This window comes from Danio rerio, chromosome 4 (genome assembly GCF_049306965.1).
Source record: "Danio rerio strain Tuebingen ecotype United States chromosome 4, GRCz12tu, whole genome shotgun sequence".
NCBI classification, from domain to species: domain Eukaryota; kingdom Metazoa; phylum Chordata; class Actinopteri; order Cypriniformes; family Danionidae; genus Danio; species Danio rerio.
Window position 1 is genome coordinate 70922501 of NC_133179.1, and position 17309 is coordinate 70939809.

General features: G+C 41.2%; 2 protein-coding genes across 39 annotated transcripts in view; both read left to right on the forward strand.

Moving 5' to 3' along the window:
- The window catches only part of rab3ip (RAB3A interacting protein (rabin3)), an 847807-nt gene that overhangs the window by 61354 nt on the left and 769144 nt on the right, over nt 1-17309 (forward strand). For 18 of the 38 annotated variants that reach the window (XR_012401569.1, XM_073946024.1, XM_073946028.1 and 15 more), the window contains one exon: nt 1148-1609. The exons of 2 other annotated variants lie outside the window; for them this stretch is intronic. Coding sequence is in view for 34 of the 36 variants with exons in the window: in XM_073946024.1 (XP_073802125.1) it covers nt 1148-1227 (80 nt within the window). In the remaining 2 variants the exon portion in view is untranslated. 38 annotated transcript variants of the gene reach the window in all.
- myrfl (myelin regulatory factor like) overlaps nt 10843-17309 on the forward strand; it is a 51368-nt gene continuing 44901 nt past the window's right edge. The window contains exons 1-7 of the mRNA XM_002667649.8: nt 10843-11065; nt 11883-11976; nt 14397-14484; nt 14560-14621; nt 14699-15089; nt 15168-15265; nt 17037-17184. Coding sequence (XP_002667695.4) covers nt 11931-11976; nt 14397-14484; nt 14560-14621; nt 14699-15089; nt 15168-15265; nt 17037-17184 — 833 coding nt within the window. The 5' untranslated portion in view covers nt 10843-11065; nt 11883-11930. The remainder of the gene's footprint in view (nt 11066-11882; nt 11977-14396; nt 14485-14559; nt 14622-14698; nt 15090-15167; nt 15266-17036; nt 17185-17309) is intronic.

Consider the following 17309-nt stretch of genomic DNA (forward strand, 5'->3'; position numbering starts at 1 on the left):
TTTCAGAGGTGCAGAGGTGCTGTCTGAGCCCCCGGGACACCATCAACAGGTTCTACGTCACAATCACACCCCCACAAGAGCAAGCTTCTGATTTGTTAACGCGCCGCGAATGTCCGCTAAAGTTCAGATTTTCGAACTCAAAAGATTTGCGCGAAACGCTCGTTAAGCGCGTCAAACGCGCAAAACGCTCGATTTGCCCCGTGCGTATTGCGCTATTGGCACCACGCAATTCTCGTCATTCGTGCCGCGACATTCGCGCGTATCGCACCGCAGGATGTCTATTCGTGCGTTTGCATTGACTTAACATGTAAATCACTCGCGCTTGACGCGTGCTCCGCATCTGGTGTAAACGCAGCATTACTCCGCCCCGTTTAGAGCGTCATTGTGAAGGTTTTATGTTTTAACCAACGTGGTTCGGGTTTTTTGGAAACACTCGTCACTACATCGATCATTTCCCGAACGATGCATCGTAGTGTGATAGTTTAGCCATGAGTTATGTCGTTGTTTGGGAAACGCACCCCAGAATAGCTCAGAGGCAGTTAAAAACTTCTGGCCTTGCTCCTTATCTGCTCTCACTTCTGCAGATCTATGTGCCCTCCAGAAACTTGCGTTCTGTGAATGAACGTCGCCTCGTGGTTCCATCCCAAAGAGGGAAGAAATCACTTTCCTGAACGCTCACGCTCAATCTGCCCAGTTGGTGGAATGAACTCCCTAACTGCATCAGAACAGCAGAGTCACTCGCTACTTTCAAGAAACAACTAAAAACTCAACTATTTAATCTCCACTTCCCTTCCTAATCTGCAATTCCCTCTCTGAATATCACACTAACTGTACCCAAAAAAAAAAAAAAATAAATAAATTACTAATACTTCCCTTCTTAGACTTTACAGACCTGAAACTTGCCTATAGCACTTATTCATTGTTGCTCTTAGTAGTGTAAATTGCTTCCTTGTCCTCATTTGTAAGTCACTTTGGATAAAAGCCTCTGCTAAATGTAAATGTAAAAATCCTTACACTCCACCACTGTATAACCACACTTTAAACACTTCGCAGTTATTTGAGTGGTGAATGTAAAATGCTGAAGCAGATGTCAGTTCTGATGAAGGTTTCCCCTCTAACATTCACAACGCTGTGTTTTTCCAAGCAGAGCAGATGTTCTGGGAGGTCCTGCAGCTACGGAAGGAGATGTCCAACGCCAAGCTGGGCTTCTACAAAGATGAGCTGTGAACAGAGCCGTCACAGATGCGTGAACGCCGCCGCCTGATCCCCGGCCGCTCTTTGACCGTCCTGTCAGAGCGGCTTCACAGGGACCACCACACCTTATTATATTCATTGATGATGAAGGACGAGAAGAAGACACTAAAGCATGAACTGTAGCCGGAGGTTGCGTTCTGTCGGATGAAACACTCAAATAAAGGCTCCTCAAGCTCTGTTAGATTGATTTGTTCAGTGCTGTAGCTAGCTGTATGCTGTTGTGCCGTTGTGTTTTGTGTATCTGGAATGTTCCGTTTGTACCACCATGTGTATTTTTCCTCCTCAGACTCGTCTAGCCTCCTTCATTTTGAGTTTAGTGCCTTTCTGGAAGCCTGAATAAAGTTCTGAACCTCCAGAGGAGAATGAGCGGTGGTGTTTGTCCGGGTGAAGTGCGGCTTGTGAAGGTACATCTCGAAGATTAGGAAAATCTCTTTGTTTTTTGATTTTTAGGAGCTTTGTGGAACTGATTTCCGACAATTATCTACAAAACATAAATACATAAAACAATTAAGGCCCATATTTAAGATCATTTATTGATCATATCAGATTTGAGACCATACAATTCCATGAGTGCGGTTTATTTATAAACTAATTTCGAGAGGGTCACGTGCTTATGATTGAACACAGCTGGTACCGCATCAGCTCCGTATAGTGCACCAATCAGATGAATAGTGACACACTATAAATTACCAGAGCTTTCTACTCCAGTCGTCTTCGTCTTGAAGAATACGCCCTTCCACCCCTACTCTGATAGGGCGGCACGGCAGCCCAGTGGTTAGCACTGTTGCCTTACAGCAAGAACGCTGCAGGTTCGGCCCCTCTCCGAGCCGGTCAGCGTTTCTGTGCAGAGTTCGTATGTTCTCTGTTTGCTTGAGTTTTTCCCGGTTTTCTCCTATCGTTTTAAGACATACACCAGGGGTCCGTTCTTCGCACGTGGATTACTCAGTTACCTGGATTTGGATATTGACGATTTGACACGATCCAGGATCGTTTCGTTCTTCAAAGCTGATCCGATAGTTGTTGTCATAGCAACAGTTCTGCTAGCTCAAACCTGATCGGGAGCAGGCTCAATTCATATAAACAGGATTAGATCGGCTCAGTTCAAGCAAGATAATACAGAAAGTATGTTCCGAATTCTGATATTTTCTTACATTAGTAGTTATATACACTTGGGAAAATGGTACATATTTTCTAACTATATATATATATATATATATATAAAGTTATAGTCATTAATAAAATAAATTAAGTTATACATATTAATAAAACGTATGCAATCTGCACCCTCGAAATGAAAGTATAAAGACTGCCACCTGGTGGTGCAAAGAGAAAACTTATTGATATGAACTTTTTAGATCGCTTTAGTACAAATTGTGTATAATAGAAATGCACAATATGTGACTTTTTTTAAGCAATAATACATTTATGCAGTCATAAACATGTTTTGATAGTTAATATGCCAGTGATTTGATGCTTCACAAAAGTTGCAGACGCCTTTACCAATATCAAAACGCTTTTGTAAACAACCAGTTCAATTCTTTACACCGATTAAAAAACGGCTACTATAATAAAGAAAATATTTTCTAAATGTGGAACTAAATACATTGATTTGCATTGAAATACATGATGAATACTCTTGACACAAGAAAGTGTAAAGCCTGCAGCTCACAACAAATGTGGAAGGTTATTGCGTGTCATATTTAACAAGCCGTTTACTGCTAATTTGATGTAATTTTGCTCACATGGATAATTGAATATTAATCAGATGATGTCATCACGCTGCTGTGCCGTCAGCCAATCGTTGCATTGCTGATCATGAATTCGAGGATCGATAGATCTGTCCTTCACAACACACGCAGCGATCTCAGATCAGTTCATCCAGACATTCTAATCTGATTCGCGAACTCGTTTGAAGAACCAAATTAGCCAGAGATCAGTTATCAAGATTAAAAGATCCAGGATCTGCCAAATAATCTTAGATCATTTAAGCGAGGTACGAAGAACGGACCCCAGAAGAAAATTGACTACTTTAAAATAGCATCCTAAGACAACTCCTAGTCAGATACATCTCAGCATGTTCACAAGCAGGGGAATTCTCGAGACTCAAACTCTCCTCTCGCCCTTCAAACGGGAGGGAGCCCCGGGCTCAAGGAAATTCAGAGCTCAGGGCTCATTGATGGAACGTTGTAAAACGTTCCCAAATTAAAGGACCTAAAACAAAAAGGAATTGCTATTAGCAATATAATAATTAATATTACTTGAAGTGTTAAAGAACCAGTGGAATTTTTAAATGGAAAGAGTAGAAAATAGAATAGAGAGCAGTAGTAATAGGAGTGTTGACAAATAAAGGCTTGCGAATGTCCAGTGCTGTATCTGAAATTGCTCCCTTTACCATTATTCATTAGCACTGAGTGCAGAGGATGGGATGCCGTCTTATTTGTGCACATCACATTAGATAGTAGTATACAAAGTCTACTTTGTAACACCACCTCTATGCATGCAAGATGCTACACTGAGGGGGTTCACAGAATTTTTATTCCACACATACTGAAATTAATATAAACTTCACAAGCCTGTTTTCCCCCTTTTCCTTCTTGTTTAATTTCTCTACATGTGTATACCGTATATAGTCCACACAAACAAAAGTAATCAATGTCCAAAACCAAGCAGTCATTAAATGTAAACAGTCTGTGTAAATGATATAGATGGTTGGGTGAAGGTTATGTAGATGGATTTGAGTGCGATGCAATAATATCCACTTCCTCACACTGGGAAAACGGTAGTACGATGAGGAATTTAAGAGTCACTGACCGTCATTCCAAGTGTACACATATAGTTCACTCGCCATTGAGAAGCATAAAGAATGTTGAAACCAAATCATTGCAGTCCATTGAAAGCACCAACAAACACCTCATCTGAACATCTCTAGGACAACAGGTCCTGTCTACATAAGAAATGAACATAGGGCAAATCACAACTAAATATTGAAAATACTTTTCAAGCTTAAAACTTATTCAATACTCACATTTGAGCAGCAACAATAATGTTCTCAAAACAATCAGAACCGGAGTGGGTCGGTAGCCTAAGTTTACCATGTGGTTCCCTCTACCGAACACGACTCACTTGCTCTATGGTGAGCTGGAATATATCCAGTTCTCACTCCCCTCTAGTGCAACCTAGTGGCCTGTAGTAATATTGCAACCAGTGCTTCTCACATCACAAGAAACTAAAACAACAATTAGAGCATGTAACGTTTGTTCGTTACAACTTTGATTAAATAAAATGTTTTTTTTTAAACCTATACCAATAGGATTCCCTTCCCAGTGATAGGTTGCGGCTGGAAGGGCATCCGCAGAGTAAAACATGTGCTGGATAAGTTGGCGGGTCAGGCGACCCCAGATTATTAAAAGTACTAAGCCAAAAAGAAAATGAATGAATGAAGAGGATTCCCCAGTAGATGCCATTTTGTGGCCAGACGTGTAATTTCATTTCTCACAGTGCATTATTGCTGTTCTCTAGCTGGTGAGTGTACATGGGTTGTGCATTCATTATTGTGAAATGGATTGAGTGCACTTCAAAACATTCACTATGGTTTCAGACACCATCAGAAATGGCTGCTTTGTCAAATTGTGCTCTATTTAAGGGTAACACATGACGTCACACGGGTCCCCGGTTGCAAAAAAAGGACAGGCTGCAATGGGAAAGATGTCGTGTTGTGCGGTAGGATGCTGAATTCGAGTCCAAAAATAGAAAACGTAACTTTTACCATACACCACACACTGCTTTAATACCGACTGCAGATGTCTTTGGCTAAATGGGAGCTGAATGAAGTGAGGAGCTAATTAGAAATACTGAACTCTGCAGTTCTCATGTCATATCAGGTAACGTTAAGTTCACGCTATGCTGAATCAGACACATCACTCGTTTTTGATTGCAGAAATGATTTCAGCAAAAACAGTTACATGTGGTGAATTAAACTGCGGACGCTGAATGCTAAGAATGAAACGTGAAAGTTACGTTTATTAAGGTAAAGTTGGTTTTATATTCACACATTCATTCCGTGACAACTTGTGACAAACTCACTATATTGTTTACCACGGCACTTTGAATATTCGGTCTGAAATAACCTGCAAATGTGACTTGAAAACAACATTAGCACTGTTTATTTGACTGTGAACAATTTTGTACTTTGATAGTCAGCGGCTGCTAATAAGATTTCGCTATTTAGAGTTTGCAAATAATGCTTTCATGAAATTATATTGTTAAGGAGAACGTCTGAATGTGCGAATATAAAACCGACTTTACCTCGTTCACATATCCTGCCGTACAGGTGCAGCTCACTGTCAGAATGCAGTCGTTTTGCGTGTTGGGTTAGTTAATTACCCAGGCCTTAGCTTGTATAACGTTAACTCCGTCTTCTTTCCTTGTCTTTGGCTAAGCAGAATCTCGGTTTTTAGCTCTACATAGTGTTGAATCTGGTCATCATGGAGCATTATTTCTTGCACATGACCAAACAGAACATCATTGTCGGCATCCAAAGACTTGTAGACCTTTAACTTCTCTCTTGTAAAATCACTCGGAGCTTCATTGAGATTGTATATTTGGGGCTGGATGCTTGGTCTTTTCGTCTTATACAATATCCATTGGGAGGGTGCTATTGCAAATAGAGCTGTCAGATGATCGCCGCTCACTTTAACGTTAATTTTGCCGAATCACTGTGCTTATCACTGGGCGACGAGCTGTTATAATATGCTGAAAGCGTTATGTAAAGAATATATATAATGCGTAATCAATATATCTTATTTTCTAAGACACCTCTGGTGTCATTCCCTCGCTGTAAATGCTAGCGCTCCCGGTTTTTTCTGCCACCTCCCTGCGCGCGCATCCTGAATGTTTACAAACATGGTAATTGGTCTATAGGTGGGCATTTCAGATACAGCCTGAAGGCCAGTGCACACCAGGACGCTTTTTTGTTCGCGTTTCGACGTCAAACACCTCGTGACTAAATAAAGGCCGCCAATGTAATCGAGCACACCAACACGCAAAACGCCAGGCGTAAGGACTCGTACATATCGGGAAGCTTTTCGTTTGCATTTATCGTCAGCGTTTTTTTAGACGTTTTTCCGGATTCAAACTGGCGTCCAGCAGAAGAGTATGCAAAATCACTCCTTGACGTTAGATGGCGTTACACAACTTTTAGCTTCCGACATCCGCTTGTAACACAGAAGAAGGCAGAAAGTTGACACGCTTGTTCGAACAAGCATGGATGGTTCAAGTAGCAGCTCCAGCTCTAGCGATGAAGAAATGGTTATTGTTCACCAGGGCAATAAGCACACTGTAAAAAATAAATCCGTAAAATTTACGGTAAAAAAACGGCAGCTGTGGTTGCCAGTACTTTACCGTTAAAAACACGGTACAAACCGTAAAAGTAATTTCTTATTTTTACGGTAAACTACCGTATTTTAGAAATTTATAGAGGTAATATGTCTGTATTTTGAATGACCAGCATTTACAAATCTTTTGTTAGACAGGTTAGCACACCCACATGCAGGTGGTGATGAAGAAGTTACATAATAAGCCAATGCTCATCACAATCAACTTTTCCCACAAGCAGAAAAGAGTATCAGCATATAGAAGATGCTCAGTGTCATTCACACAGCTACTAAACACCAGTATGGTAAACATTGTTTATCAACATTAGATGTAACATAAATCTCTAATGTACATAACTGATGGGGAAACAACTAAAACGATCCATAATAATGTCATCAAAATGCATAAGTTATGTGCCATGCAGGGAATTCTGGGAAAGTCAATTTACGGTTATTCGCTGTATATATCAAGTAAACATACTGTTAACCAGGTTACGGATTTGTATTGTAGCATTTTTACAGTTTTTTACCATTGAAATCGCGGCCATTTTTTACAATGCAGCTCCACGTTCATATCGCCTCTGGGCATCTTCTTCAATGTGCGCTCGCATTGACAGTTTTGGGCTTGAGTGCCTCACAGTGCTGTTTTAATGCTAATTGTGATACTTGTTAATACACTTGTTTGAAGAGCAAGTAGTGACTGTTTTCTGCTCTTTATTATTCCTATAGTCATTTCCCCCATAGGGAGCTGAATGAGAAGTTCTAATACGATCGCAGAAGCGAGTGCACTTCCACATCGCAGATTAAGGTCAATATTCATTCATTTATTTTATTTTCGGCTTAGTCTATGTCAGAGGTCTCCACAGCAGAATGAACTGCCAACTATTATGGCATATGTTTTTACCAGGCTGATCTCACAAGGAAACGGAAGTATTTTACGTTTTGTCAGTTTAGTGGCTTTTTCGTACGAATTGAATCGTACGAAAATGTACGATTTATAAAGGAGGCGTGGCACCTAACCCCGTCCCTAAACCCAAACCGCCATTGGGTGATGAGCGAATCGTACTAAATTGTACAAATTAGATCGAACGGATTCATACGAATTAGCGACTAAATCAGAAAGTTAAGAACTGCCGTGAGATTTTTTTGGTTTTTACACAGCGGACACCCTTTTACAACCCAGTACTGGGAAACACCCATACACACTCTCATATACTTACACGCTCATACACTACAGCCAATTGTATTTACCTAATTCCCCTATAGCGCATGTGTTTGGACTGTGGGGGAAACCGGAGGAAACCCACGCCAACACCGGGAAAACATGCAAACTCCACACAGAAACGCCAACTGATTCAGTCAGGACTTGAATCTGATTCAAGTGAGACTGATTCCAGCGACGCTCCAGGGACAGACGAGTGTTCGCTCAGGCCAGCTTCCAGCCTCCACTGCTGAGACTGCAGCTCTGCACAAGACTTTTGGCCAGCGGAGAAATTAAAACGGTCGCGCCGAACTGAGTCTGGTTTCTCTCAAGGTTTTTTTTCTTCACTCTCCTATTGGTGAAGTTTTTTTCCCTCTCCGCTGTTGCCACTGGCTTGCATGGTTCAGGATCTGAAAAGCTACTCATCGATGAATTTGCTCTTCAGTGTTTGGACTCTCAGTAATGACTTTAAAGTGAGCTGTGACTTTAAAATGACACTGAACTGAGCTAAACTGAACTGAACTTAAAACTGAACTACCCTGATCCGGTTACTATGACCATTTATGTGAAGCTGCTTTGACAGAATCTACATTGAATTGAATTGAATTGAATTGAATTGAATTGAATTGAATCAGCAACCTTCTTGCTGTGAGGTGACAATGCTAACCACTTAGCCACCATGCCGCCCTATTAAGGTCAATTTTTACAACAATTTTGGCAACATGTCACTCTCACAGTGCATCCTTATGCCGTTACTCATCAGCACACAAATGCACAGCTGCTCACTGTATATAAAGGGAACCAAAGCAACAAACGGCTTCTTTCGCTGCTCCAAGTTCAAGTTCTTGCGCTCGCATGCCACTTTCAACAGTGGACCCCAGTCTTTATACAGTCGCTCTCTTGGCTCTTTTGCATCCAACATATTGTGTCATAACCACACTTTTTGATGTACTAAAATTTCAATAATATTTAATAATAATAATAAAAACTAATTACATCATATATCATTAGGAGAAAATAGCAATGTGTTAAAGTCCTAAAGTAAAAAAAGTGTCTACTATAACTTATTAGACAAAAAAACAAACTGGCCAGCACATTCAACTGCCTCAGTCACAATTTGGACATTTCAATAAAATAAAAAAAAATAAAACATAATAATAATAATAATAATAATACAATAATAATTCATTCTTCAGATTTTTTTCTAGCCTCTTTGGTTAAAAAGCATAAAGCCTTATTCAATTTATTATTTTCATTTTTTATGATGGCATAGCAGTCAAAATAGGACGAAAATAGGACAAAGCTCATATATGGGACAAATTTTGGACCTTTGTCAGTGAAGGGTGGGTCTTTCGAACCACCCGAGCCTCCCTGGCTACAGGCCTGGAACGTTATAACACGTTTTATGCTTATAGTAAATGTTTAATAGAATTTTGGCTGTAAAAGCGCATCTACAGGTGTTTCAGGCGCAGGTCAGACGTGACAGGATTAGCGCCTTTAGCTGTGAAGAGACACCTGATGGCTGAGGACTCCGCTTGCCATGAAAGCCTTCGTCAGACAGTTATTAAAAAAATAATGTCAAAATTAGGTTGTGTACAGGACAAGTCAATAAACATACAGGACGTCCCGGCTTATATGCGGCCAGTTAGCCTATGGATAGATTTTCATCTGTTAGGAAGTTAGTAACTTTTGCCTTAACGTTACCCTTGTTGGCAGTCTTTTTGAACATATGTTCAATATTTTGCGATGATGACGCCGCTGCCTGCCTTTTCTGCCTTGCTCTTTTCGACCAACACAGTTACTCAAGTATCCATGTCGCATCAAAGATTCAAATGTTACCACTCAGTGGGTTATGTCACGTGAATCACGTCACATTATTGAGCCTTCGAGGCTTTTTGGGATTTAAATTACTGGCCAGTTATTTAAAATGACACTTTATTACAATACATACTGAATATAAATATATTATATTAATAATATAACAAATATATTATATAATATTCAATTACATAAAATATTGAAAGGGACAATATCTGGACGTTTTGGCGGTGGGGGGTGGTTCGTTCGAACCACTCCAACCCCCCCTGGCTACAGGCATGTGCAGTTATGTGACGTTGCGCAACCCGCCTTTGTTGACTGTGCGACCCACGGTTTGAAAACCCCTGATCTAATGTACCCAGACTTTAGCACGTAGCTTTGATGCTAAATGATTATTGCAATGACTACAGCACATCTCTGTCACTGCTCTGGTTTGAATCAACGAGATCTTCTTCAGTCTTCTTCAGTCTTTTCCACAGTTGTAGTCACTCGCTTTCCCTCGACTTAATCCCTGCTTCATCTGGGGTCGCCATGGAAGAATGAACTGCCAAACTACTCTGGTACATGTTTTACCAGCGAATGCCCTACCTGCTGCAACTCTGGAAACACCCACACATTCACACACTGCAGCCAATTAAGTTGATCCAATTCAGATATATTGCTTGTCTTTGGACTTTGAGGGACACTAAAGGATGCAGGACAAAGCATAAACACGGGGAGAACATGCAAATACCGCAAAGAAAGGCCTCCTGTTCTAGCCGGGACGCGAACCAGTGACACTCATGCTAACCACTTAGCCTCCATGCTGCAACATAGTGTTTCTAGGGACAGATTTTCAATCAAGTTTAGGTCAGGACCGTAGGCTGACCATTTTGTTATTTTAATATTTTCAGCTTTACTTATTCAGCCATATCATTGCCTTGCGTGAAAATTGCTGCCCTTAAAATTAATTTTCAGAATATCACTCTGTCTTGATTTGGGTTTGTATCCGTTCAGAATGTAACCCCTTTTTGCTTCAGTCTCAGTGTGTTATTAAGTGAATTCGCACGGCTTGTTCCAGTCAAGTCCACAGCTGTGCAGGATATGATATATTTGCCCAGAAACACGCCTATCAATCCCTTCAGCTCTCGCAGTACGTCTGTGTGCGATTACCTCATAAACAAAGCTTGATTTATGGCCTCCTACAGGTGTTTGCTCGGATGTGGGTGGACTTTGGGGTCAGTGAACAAAGTGCATGCGGGACTGCGCAATGGCTGCCCTTATCTTTGAATAAGAGCTTCTTTAACTCTTATGGGCATTTTTATTTTAGCATAGGGAAATATACAGAAATATCTGCCGTTACCGATGGATTACACTTGAGGTGCTCTTAGTAATGTGGGCTGAAATCGACAGAACCAACACCGACATTCTGGAGTGAAAGGTAAGATTCAGTTTGTTGCTATTAACCGAAAAGACGGAGGAAACATCTCTACTGAAATCTGTCTAAACGGATCAGTAGCTTAATTAAGTTTTGTGTGTTTCTGTTGCTAGTAAGTTTATTGTGTGTTCCAGGATGTAGCGAGGATTTTAGGCATCTAATATGCTAACGTATGTTACGTTTCTGTTCGTGAGATGTGTATGCAAAGTTTGTCAGATCATCTAAAATGGCTGCCGATGTTGCGTATGCTGCTGAAAAATCCAGCTTAAACCAGCCTAGGCTGGTTGGCTGGTTTTAGCTGGTCGACCAGGCTGGTTTTAGAGGGGTTTTGGCCATTTCCATGCTGGTTTCCAGCCATTTCCAACCTGGTCTTAGCTGGCCATGGTGGAAAATGACCAGCTAAAACTGGTTTAAGCTGGACATAGCTGGTTTTGGCTGGGCTTCCAGCCTGGCTAGGCTAGTTTTAGCTGGTCATCTCCCAGCCTGGCTGGAAATGGCCAAAACCCCTCTAAAACCAGCCTGGTCGACCAGCTAAAACCAGCCTAGGCTGGTTTAAGCTGTTTTGTTCAGTAGGGAAATGCAACCAAATGAACAACAGTGTCATATTATGAGGTATATGAAGTATAAATCCAAGTCTATTCGGTGTTGGATGATAATAATTGTTCAAAAAAAAAAAGGTAACCAGTGTTGTGTGCTCGACACAGACATGCGACCGACTTTTCCAGATTCTCCGAAATGGAGAAAGGTGTTTAGATTGGTATTTGGGTCAGTTCTTGCTATCTCTCCATGTCTAAGATACAGCCTTGTCCCTTGTCCACAGGGCTTTTACGGTAGTGCGCACGTTAAATGTAATTCAGAAGCGAACCCAATGGACGTTCTTGGAGAAAACGAGGCCCTGCAGCAGTTCTTCAGTGGTAAGACAACTAAATAACGTTCACCTGCTTTGTTTAACCGATGGCCCTCCTGGTTTCATATGATAGCTAACTAATCATTTTCAATTAAATTGAATATTCATGAGCAGTTTAAAGGCACAATATGTGAGATTTTTTTGAATTAGTTGTTAATATGTTAAATAATTAATATGTTCTTGCATTGTGCCGAAGGTTTCGAAGGATGTTTAAATCAAGCAGCTTTAAGTAGTGAGATGGAGTGTGTGTTGTCATAATAAAAGCATCAGCAGCATAGCTTCAGCGTTTCTTTCGTTTCACTTCCACGGCTTTCAGCCTAACTCCGCTTCATACTATCATGAAAATAAGTGTTGAACACTTTACTCATCATCAACATGATTTCTGCAGGAGTCCCGCATAATAACGGAGACCACAACTGCCACACTGAGTTACGTCGTTGTCAAAGTGCGCCTTTGTTTGTTGTGAATATGCGCACTCTAGTGGAGAAAATGCCACACTGTGCCTTTAAACAATGCGCATTATAAATACTGTACAAACCATTGCACTCAAACAATTACTAGAAATGCGGTATTGTGTGGAGTTTGGCCTTCATGGCACTCCCAATCACTATAGTAATGCAGTGTAGCGTAATCTGTACAGTGTGAAGGTGCAGTTTACACACGATAGTTCAAGGCCATGGATCTATAAAATCAGTCAGAAGCTCAGACAGATCAAGGACCCATAACGTGAATATACAGTTAAGGTCAGAATTATTAGCCTCACATTAAATTTTCTTTTTTTAAATATTTCCCAAATGATGTTGAACAGATTCAGGAAATGTTCACAGTATGTCAGATAATATTTTTTCTTCCGGAGAAAGTCTTATTTGTTTTATTTCGACTAGAATAAAAGAAGTTTTTAATTTTTTAAACACCATTTTAAGGTCAATATTATTAGCCCCTTTAAACTATATATTTTTTAAGAAATCTGCTCTCCGTTAAAAGAAATTGGGGAAAGACAAACGAAGGCAAATAATTCTGTTCCTGACTTGAATTCTGAAGATGAAAAATTTGTATTTTATATGAAATCCATCGCAAATGAATCTTAATCTTGTACTGAATGTTATGTTTGGTTGTCTTTCAGTTTGCTTTGTCCTGTGGAGAATCCTCCCATCCATTCTCCTTAATCCTTGTAGACCGAAAGAAATCAGCTGATTTTAAAACTGCTTGTCCTGTCTGAGATGACTCTGGTTTTCTGGTCTCTACTAATGTTCTTTGCGGCATTGTTGTTGAGCATATTTAGGGTGTTTGTTTGGATTGTCAGTAGGTATTTATTTATTGCAGCCTTCTGTCTGCCTGGGCAAAACCTAAATGGGAGACCTCAAGGGAAAACTAGGTTGCTGCTGGAAGCGGTGATAGTGAGGCCAGTGGGTGGTGTTCACGCTGTTGCCTGTGTGGTTCCCAGTGCCTCAGTTTAGAGACAATATACTGATGCCCTGACTCGTGTGGTCATTAATGCCACAATGAAATAAAAACTTACTCTTATTACTATATATATATATATATATATATATATATATATATATATATATATATATATATATATATATATATATATATATATATGGATGTATGTGTATATATGTATGTGTCTATATGTGTAAATATATATATATATATATATATATATATATATATATATATATATATATATATATATATGTATGTATGGATGTGTATGTATATATATATATATATATATATATATATATATATATATATATATGTGTGTGTGTGTGTACATATATATATATATATCTAGCGTTATTATTGTTCACCAGTCCACGTTCATATCGCCTCCGGGCATCTTCTTCAATGTGCGCTCGCATTGACAGTATTGCGCTTGTGCGCCTCCAAGTTCACATTAGCGCCCTTTATTTAGTCACGTTATTGAACGTCGACGGAAAACACGAGCAAAAAGCGTCCCGGTGTGCACGGGGCTTAACAATAGCATAGCTTACAGTGATGAAACTCGCAAAACAAGCAGCTTCCTAGTGGTTCACAAAGAAAAAATATGTGGCCAACTTGAAAATAAGCCAAATCTGCGTGGATGGAATGGATGATTTTATTGAGAATGTCTTCACTTTTGTTGTAGATGATCAAACGCCTTATGGATTTAGAATGACCAGGGGGTTTTGGATGAAATGTCAAAATCCGACTGATCTCAGATCAGCTCTCGGAGCCTTATGAGATAAAGTTGTAACTTTTCCCCAGAAAAATTACTGTTTTATTTCCAGTTTCTTTTAAAGCACAATACTGCCTTCTCTGGTGCATCAGGAATAGGAAACTCTACCTGATCCTGAGATTTTTTTTTATCACGTTAATGAATTTCATCGCATTCATTGAAATTTGACACGAGAAAGAATTGTGACTTGTTTTTGCCATCAGGACAAGATGTGAGTGGTGTGTTGGAGAGTGCTGTGGTAGACACCAGTATTCTGGAGCAGTATTTGAGCAATGAGACAGATCCCACTTTGTGAGTTTCTACAAATACAAATCGACACAACATGGTTATCCGAAGTCTTTAGCACTGATTTTGCTTCTTTCTCAGCATCTTACCTGAATCACCACCCGATTCTGCATCAGAACGTAGTTCACCACCGCAAATTCGAGGTGATGTCTTCTCCAATAATACATTCCATTGTACAACGCATTTGTTGAAGCCATTAAACCGTATTTCTGTCCACAAGATTCCCGATGGTCCTCTGAACAATGCAGCCAGGATGCATATAGCATATCAGCAGCCGCCTTCCCACCACCCTGTCCCTTCAAAGACCGAAAACAAGATCACTGTGAAGGTTCTGGACACGTGTATGACGTTGGCAGAAACTTGGGGACTCATATCAAGGCTATTTCTCCTGCTTTGGTCTCTCAGAACAGTGTAAACGCAACTACAGAAGCAACCACATGCAAGTATGCACCCATCCCTGGTGTCCCCCAGTATCCCCAGTGCCTATCAACAGCTCATCCAGCAGGACATTTGCCAGCGAATGCTGCTGCGGCCTCCTCATGTATGCCCCATGCTTCTCTCCCAGCGACTGTGTACCATTATATGCCTCCAAAACACAACCAGCATGAAGGGTAAGGATGACAGTGCTGTTTTCCTTCGTTATGCCATTTCTTCATTGTGTTCACAGTGTGATTTGCTTGCTTTAAAAGGAATAGTTTTCACGAAAACAAGAAAAGAAGAAGGTCAAACTCTTTCGAGGGGCACCCGGAGCAGTCCACAGACCCAGTATGGGACAAACCATCATTCTGTAAGTATTCCATCAGGTGACAGGGATTTATTTTGTGATTTGTAAATGTTGATTTGTGGCTATTTATATATATATACAAGTTTCCACTCATCATTCTTGAGATGTTTCAGCAGCTTCATTGGAGTTCACCTGTGGTCAATTCAGTAGATTGGACATGATCTGAAAGGCGTACACCTGTCTATATAAGCTCCCAGGGTTGACAGTACATGTCAAAGCACAAACCAAGCATGAAGGCAAAGGAATTGTCTGTAGATCTCCGAGACAGGATTTAGGCACAAGGCTGGGGAAGGTTACAGAAACATTTCTGCTGCTCTGAAAGTTCTAATGAGCACAGCGGCCTCCATCATCCGTAAGTGGAAGATGTTTGGAACCAACAGGATTCCTCCTAGAGTAGGACGGCCATCCAAGCTGAGTGATCAGGGGAGAAGGGCCTTAGTCAGGGAGGTGTTTAATAACCCGATGGTCACTCTGTCTGAGCTCCAGCGTTCTTCTGTGGAGAGAAGGGAACTTTACAGAAGGACAACCATCTGTGCAGCAATCCACCAATCAGGCCTGTATGGTAGAGTGGCCAGACGAAAGACACCCCCTTCCTGGAATTTGCCAAAATGCATCTGAAGGACTCTCAGACCATAAGAAGCAAAACCCTCTGGTCTGATGAGACTAAAATAGAACTCTTTGGAGTGAATGCCAGGCGTTATGTCCGGAGAAAACGTGGCACCGCTCATCACCAGGCTAATATCTTTTTGAAACTGCCCATTTTAGGCTTTGATTCAAATCGTGCCATTTTGGTCAATTGAAATGAGATTGTGTTCTGTTCAAAAGAGGGCGGAGCTACAAACACTAGTGCATCAGCATAATGGTAGATTCGGGAACAAGACTAATGCTACCTCGGTGAAAATCTGAGAACATAGGCGTAGAAGGCAGTCCATGGAGACCAGTGTTCATCCTAAAACTTACTTTAAGAGTTCACACTTAGCTGTAAATCAATAAAGCGTAATTGTCATGTTGTCCCGGGAGAGAGCCCTGAGCTCGTAATATCCTTGAGCCCGGGGCTCCGTCCTGTTAGAAGGGCGAGAGGGGAGTTCGAGCTCAGGTAGCTCTCGAGAACTCCCCTGCTTGTCACCGTGTGAGAAGTGTAAACTAAGGTTGTCTTGGGTGACCATTTGGTTTAGTCGATTAGCTGTGGTTTATGTTTTTGGACGGTGGGAGGAAACCGGGGAACCTAGGGGAAACCCACGCAAACACGGGGAGAACATGGAAACTCCGCACAGAAACGCCAACCAGCCCGATAGGAGGTTGGAACAGCGGTGTTCTTGCTGTGCGGCAACATTGTTAGCCACTGGGCCACCGTGTCGCCCTATCGGAAAAAAAGGGAGGAAGTAGGGGTGTAAGTGGGAAAGGGGGGGTTATTTATAAATAACTGGTTATTTAAAATGCTTCCGTAATCATCTAATAGGGCAGATTACGGAGCTAATGAGGTGCCTCGTAATCTTGTAACGGCGGCCGGTTGCTTCTCACTCAGGGCTGTTTATGCTAATGAGGGAGATATGGTCATTAGTGGGCGTGGCTTACCCCCTCTGATGACACGTATAATGGGAGAATGCCAAAGTGTTTCTTGTTTTTATCAAGTCTGATTATAAAAACATGAATGAATGAAACCATTAGAGGCTGGCGATATGCACACAACGTTCCCCCACAACCATGTTTGAACCTCTTAAAAAGGGATTTTTGCATGATAGGTCTCCATTAATGGTTGCTTTTTTGTGTTCAGGTCCGGAGAGTGGCTCGTATGAAGCGCAGTCGTGCGAAAGCGACACCGCCGGTGGAAGTCCGGCATGCGGGTTTCACCAGCAGCTCACGTGGGATCGCTATCAGCCCAGTCAGTGGTGCACACTCCACAACAGCAGATCTGAAACACTGTAAGACCCTTAACACTGCGTACAAAGGTTTAGATCGGGGTGTCCAAACTTTTTCGCATTAAGGGCCAAAAACCAAATATCATTGAGAGCTGTGGGCCTAGGGCAGGGGTGGGCAAACTCGGTCC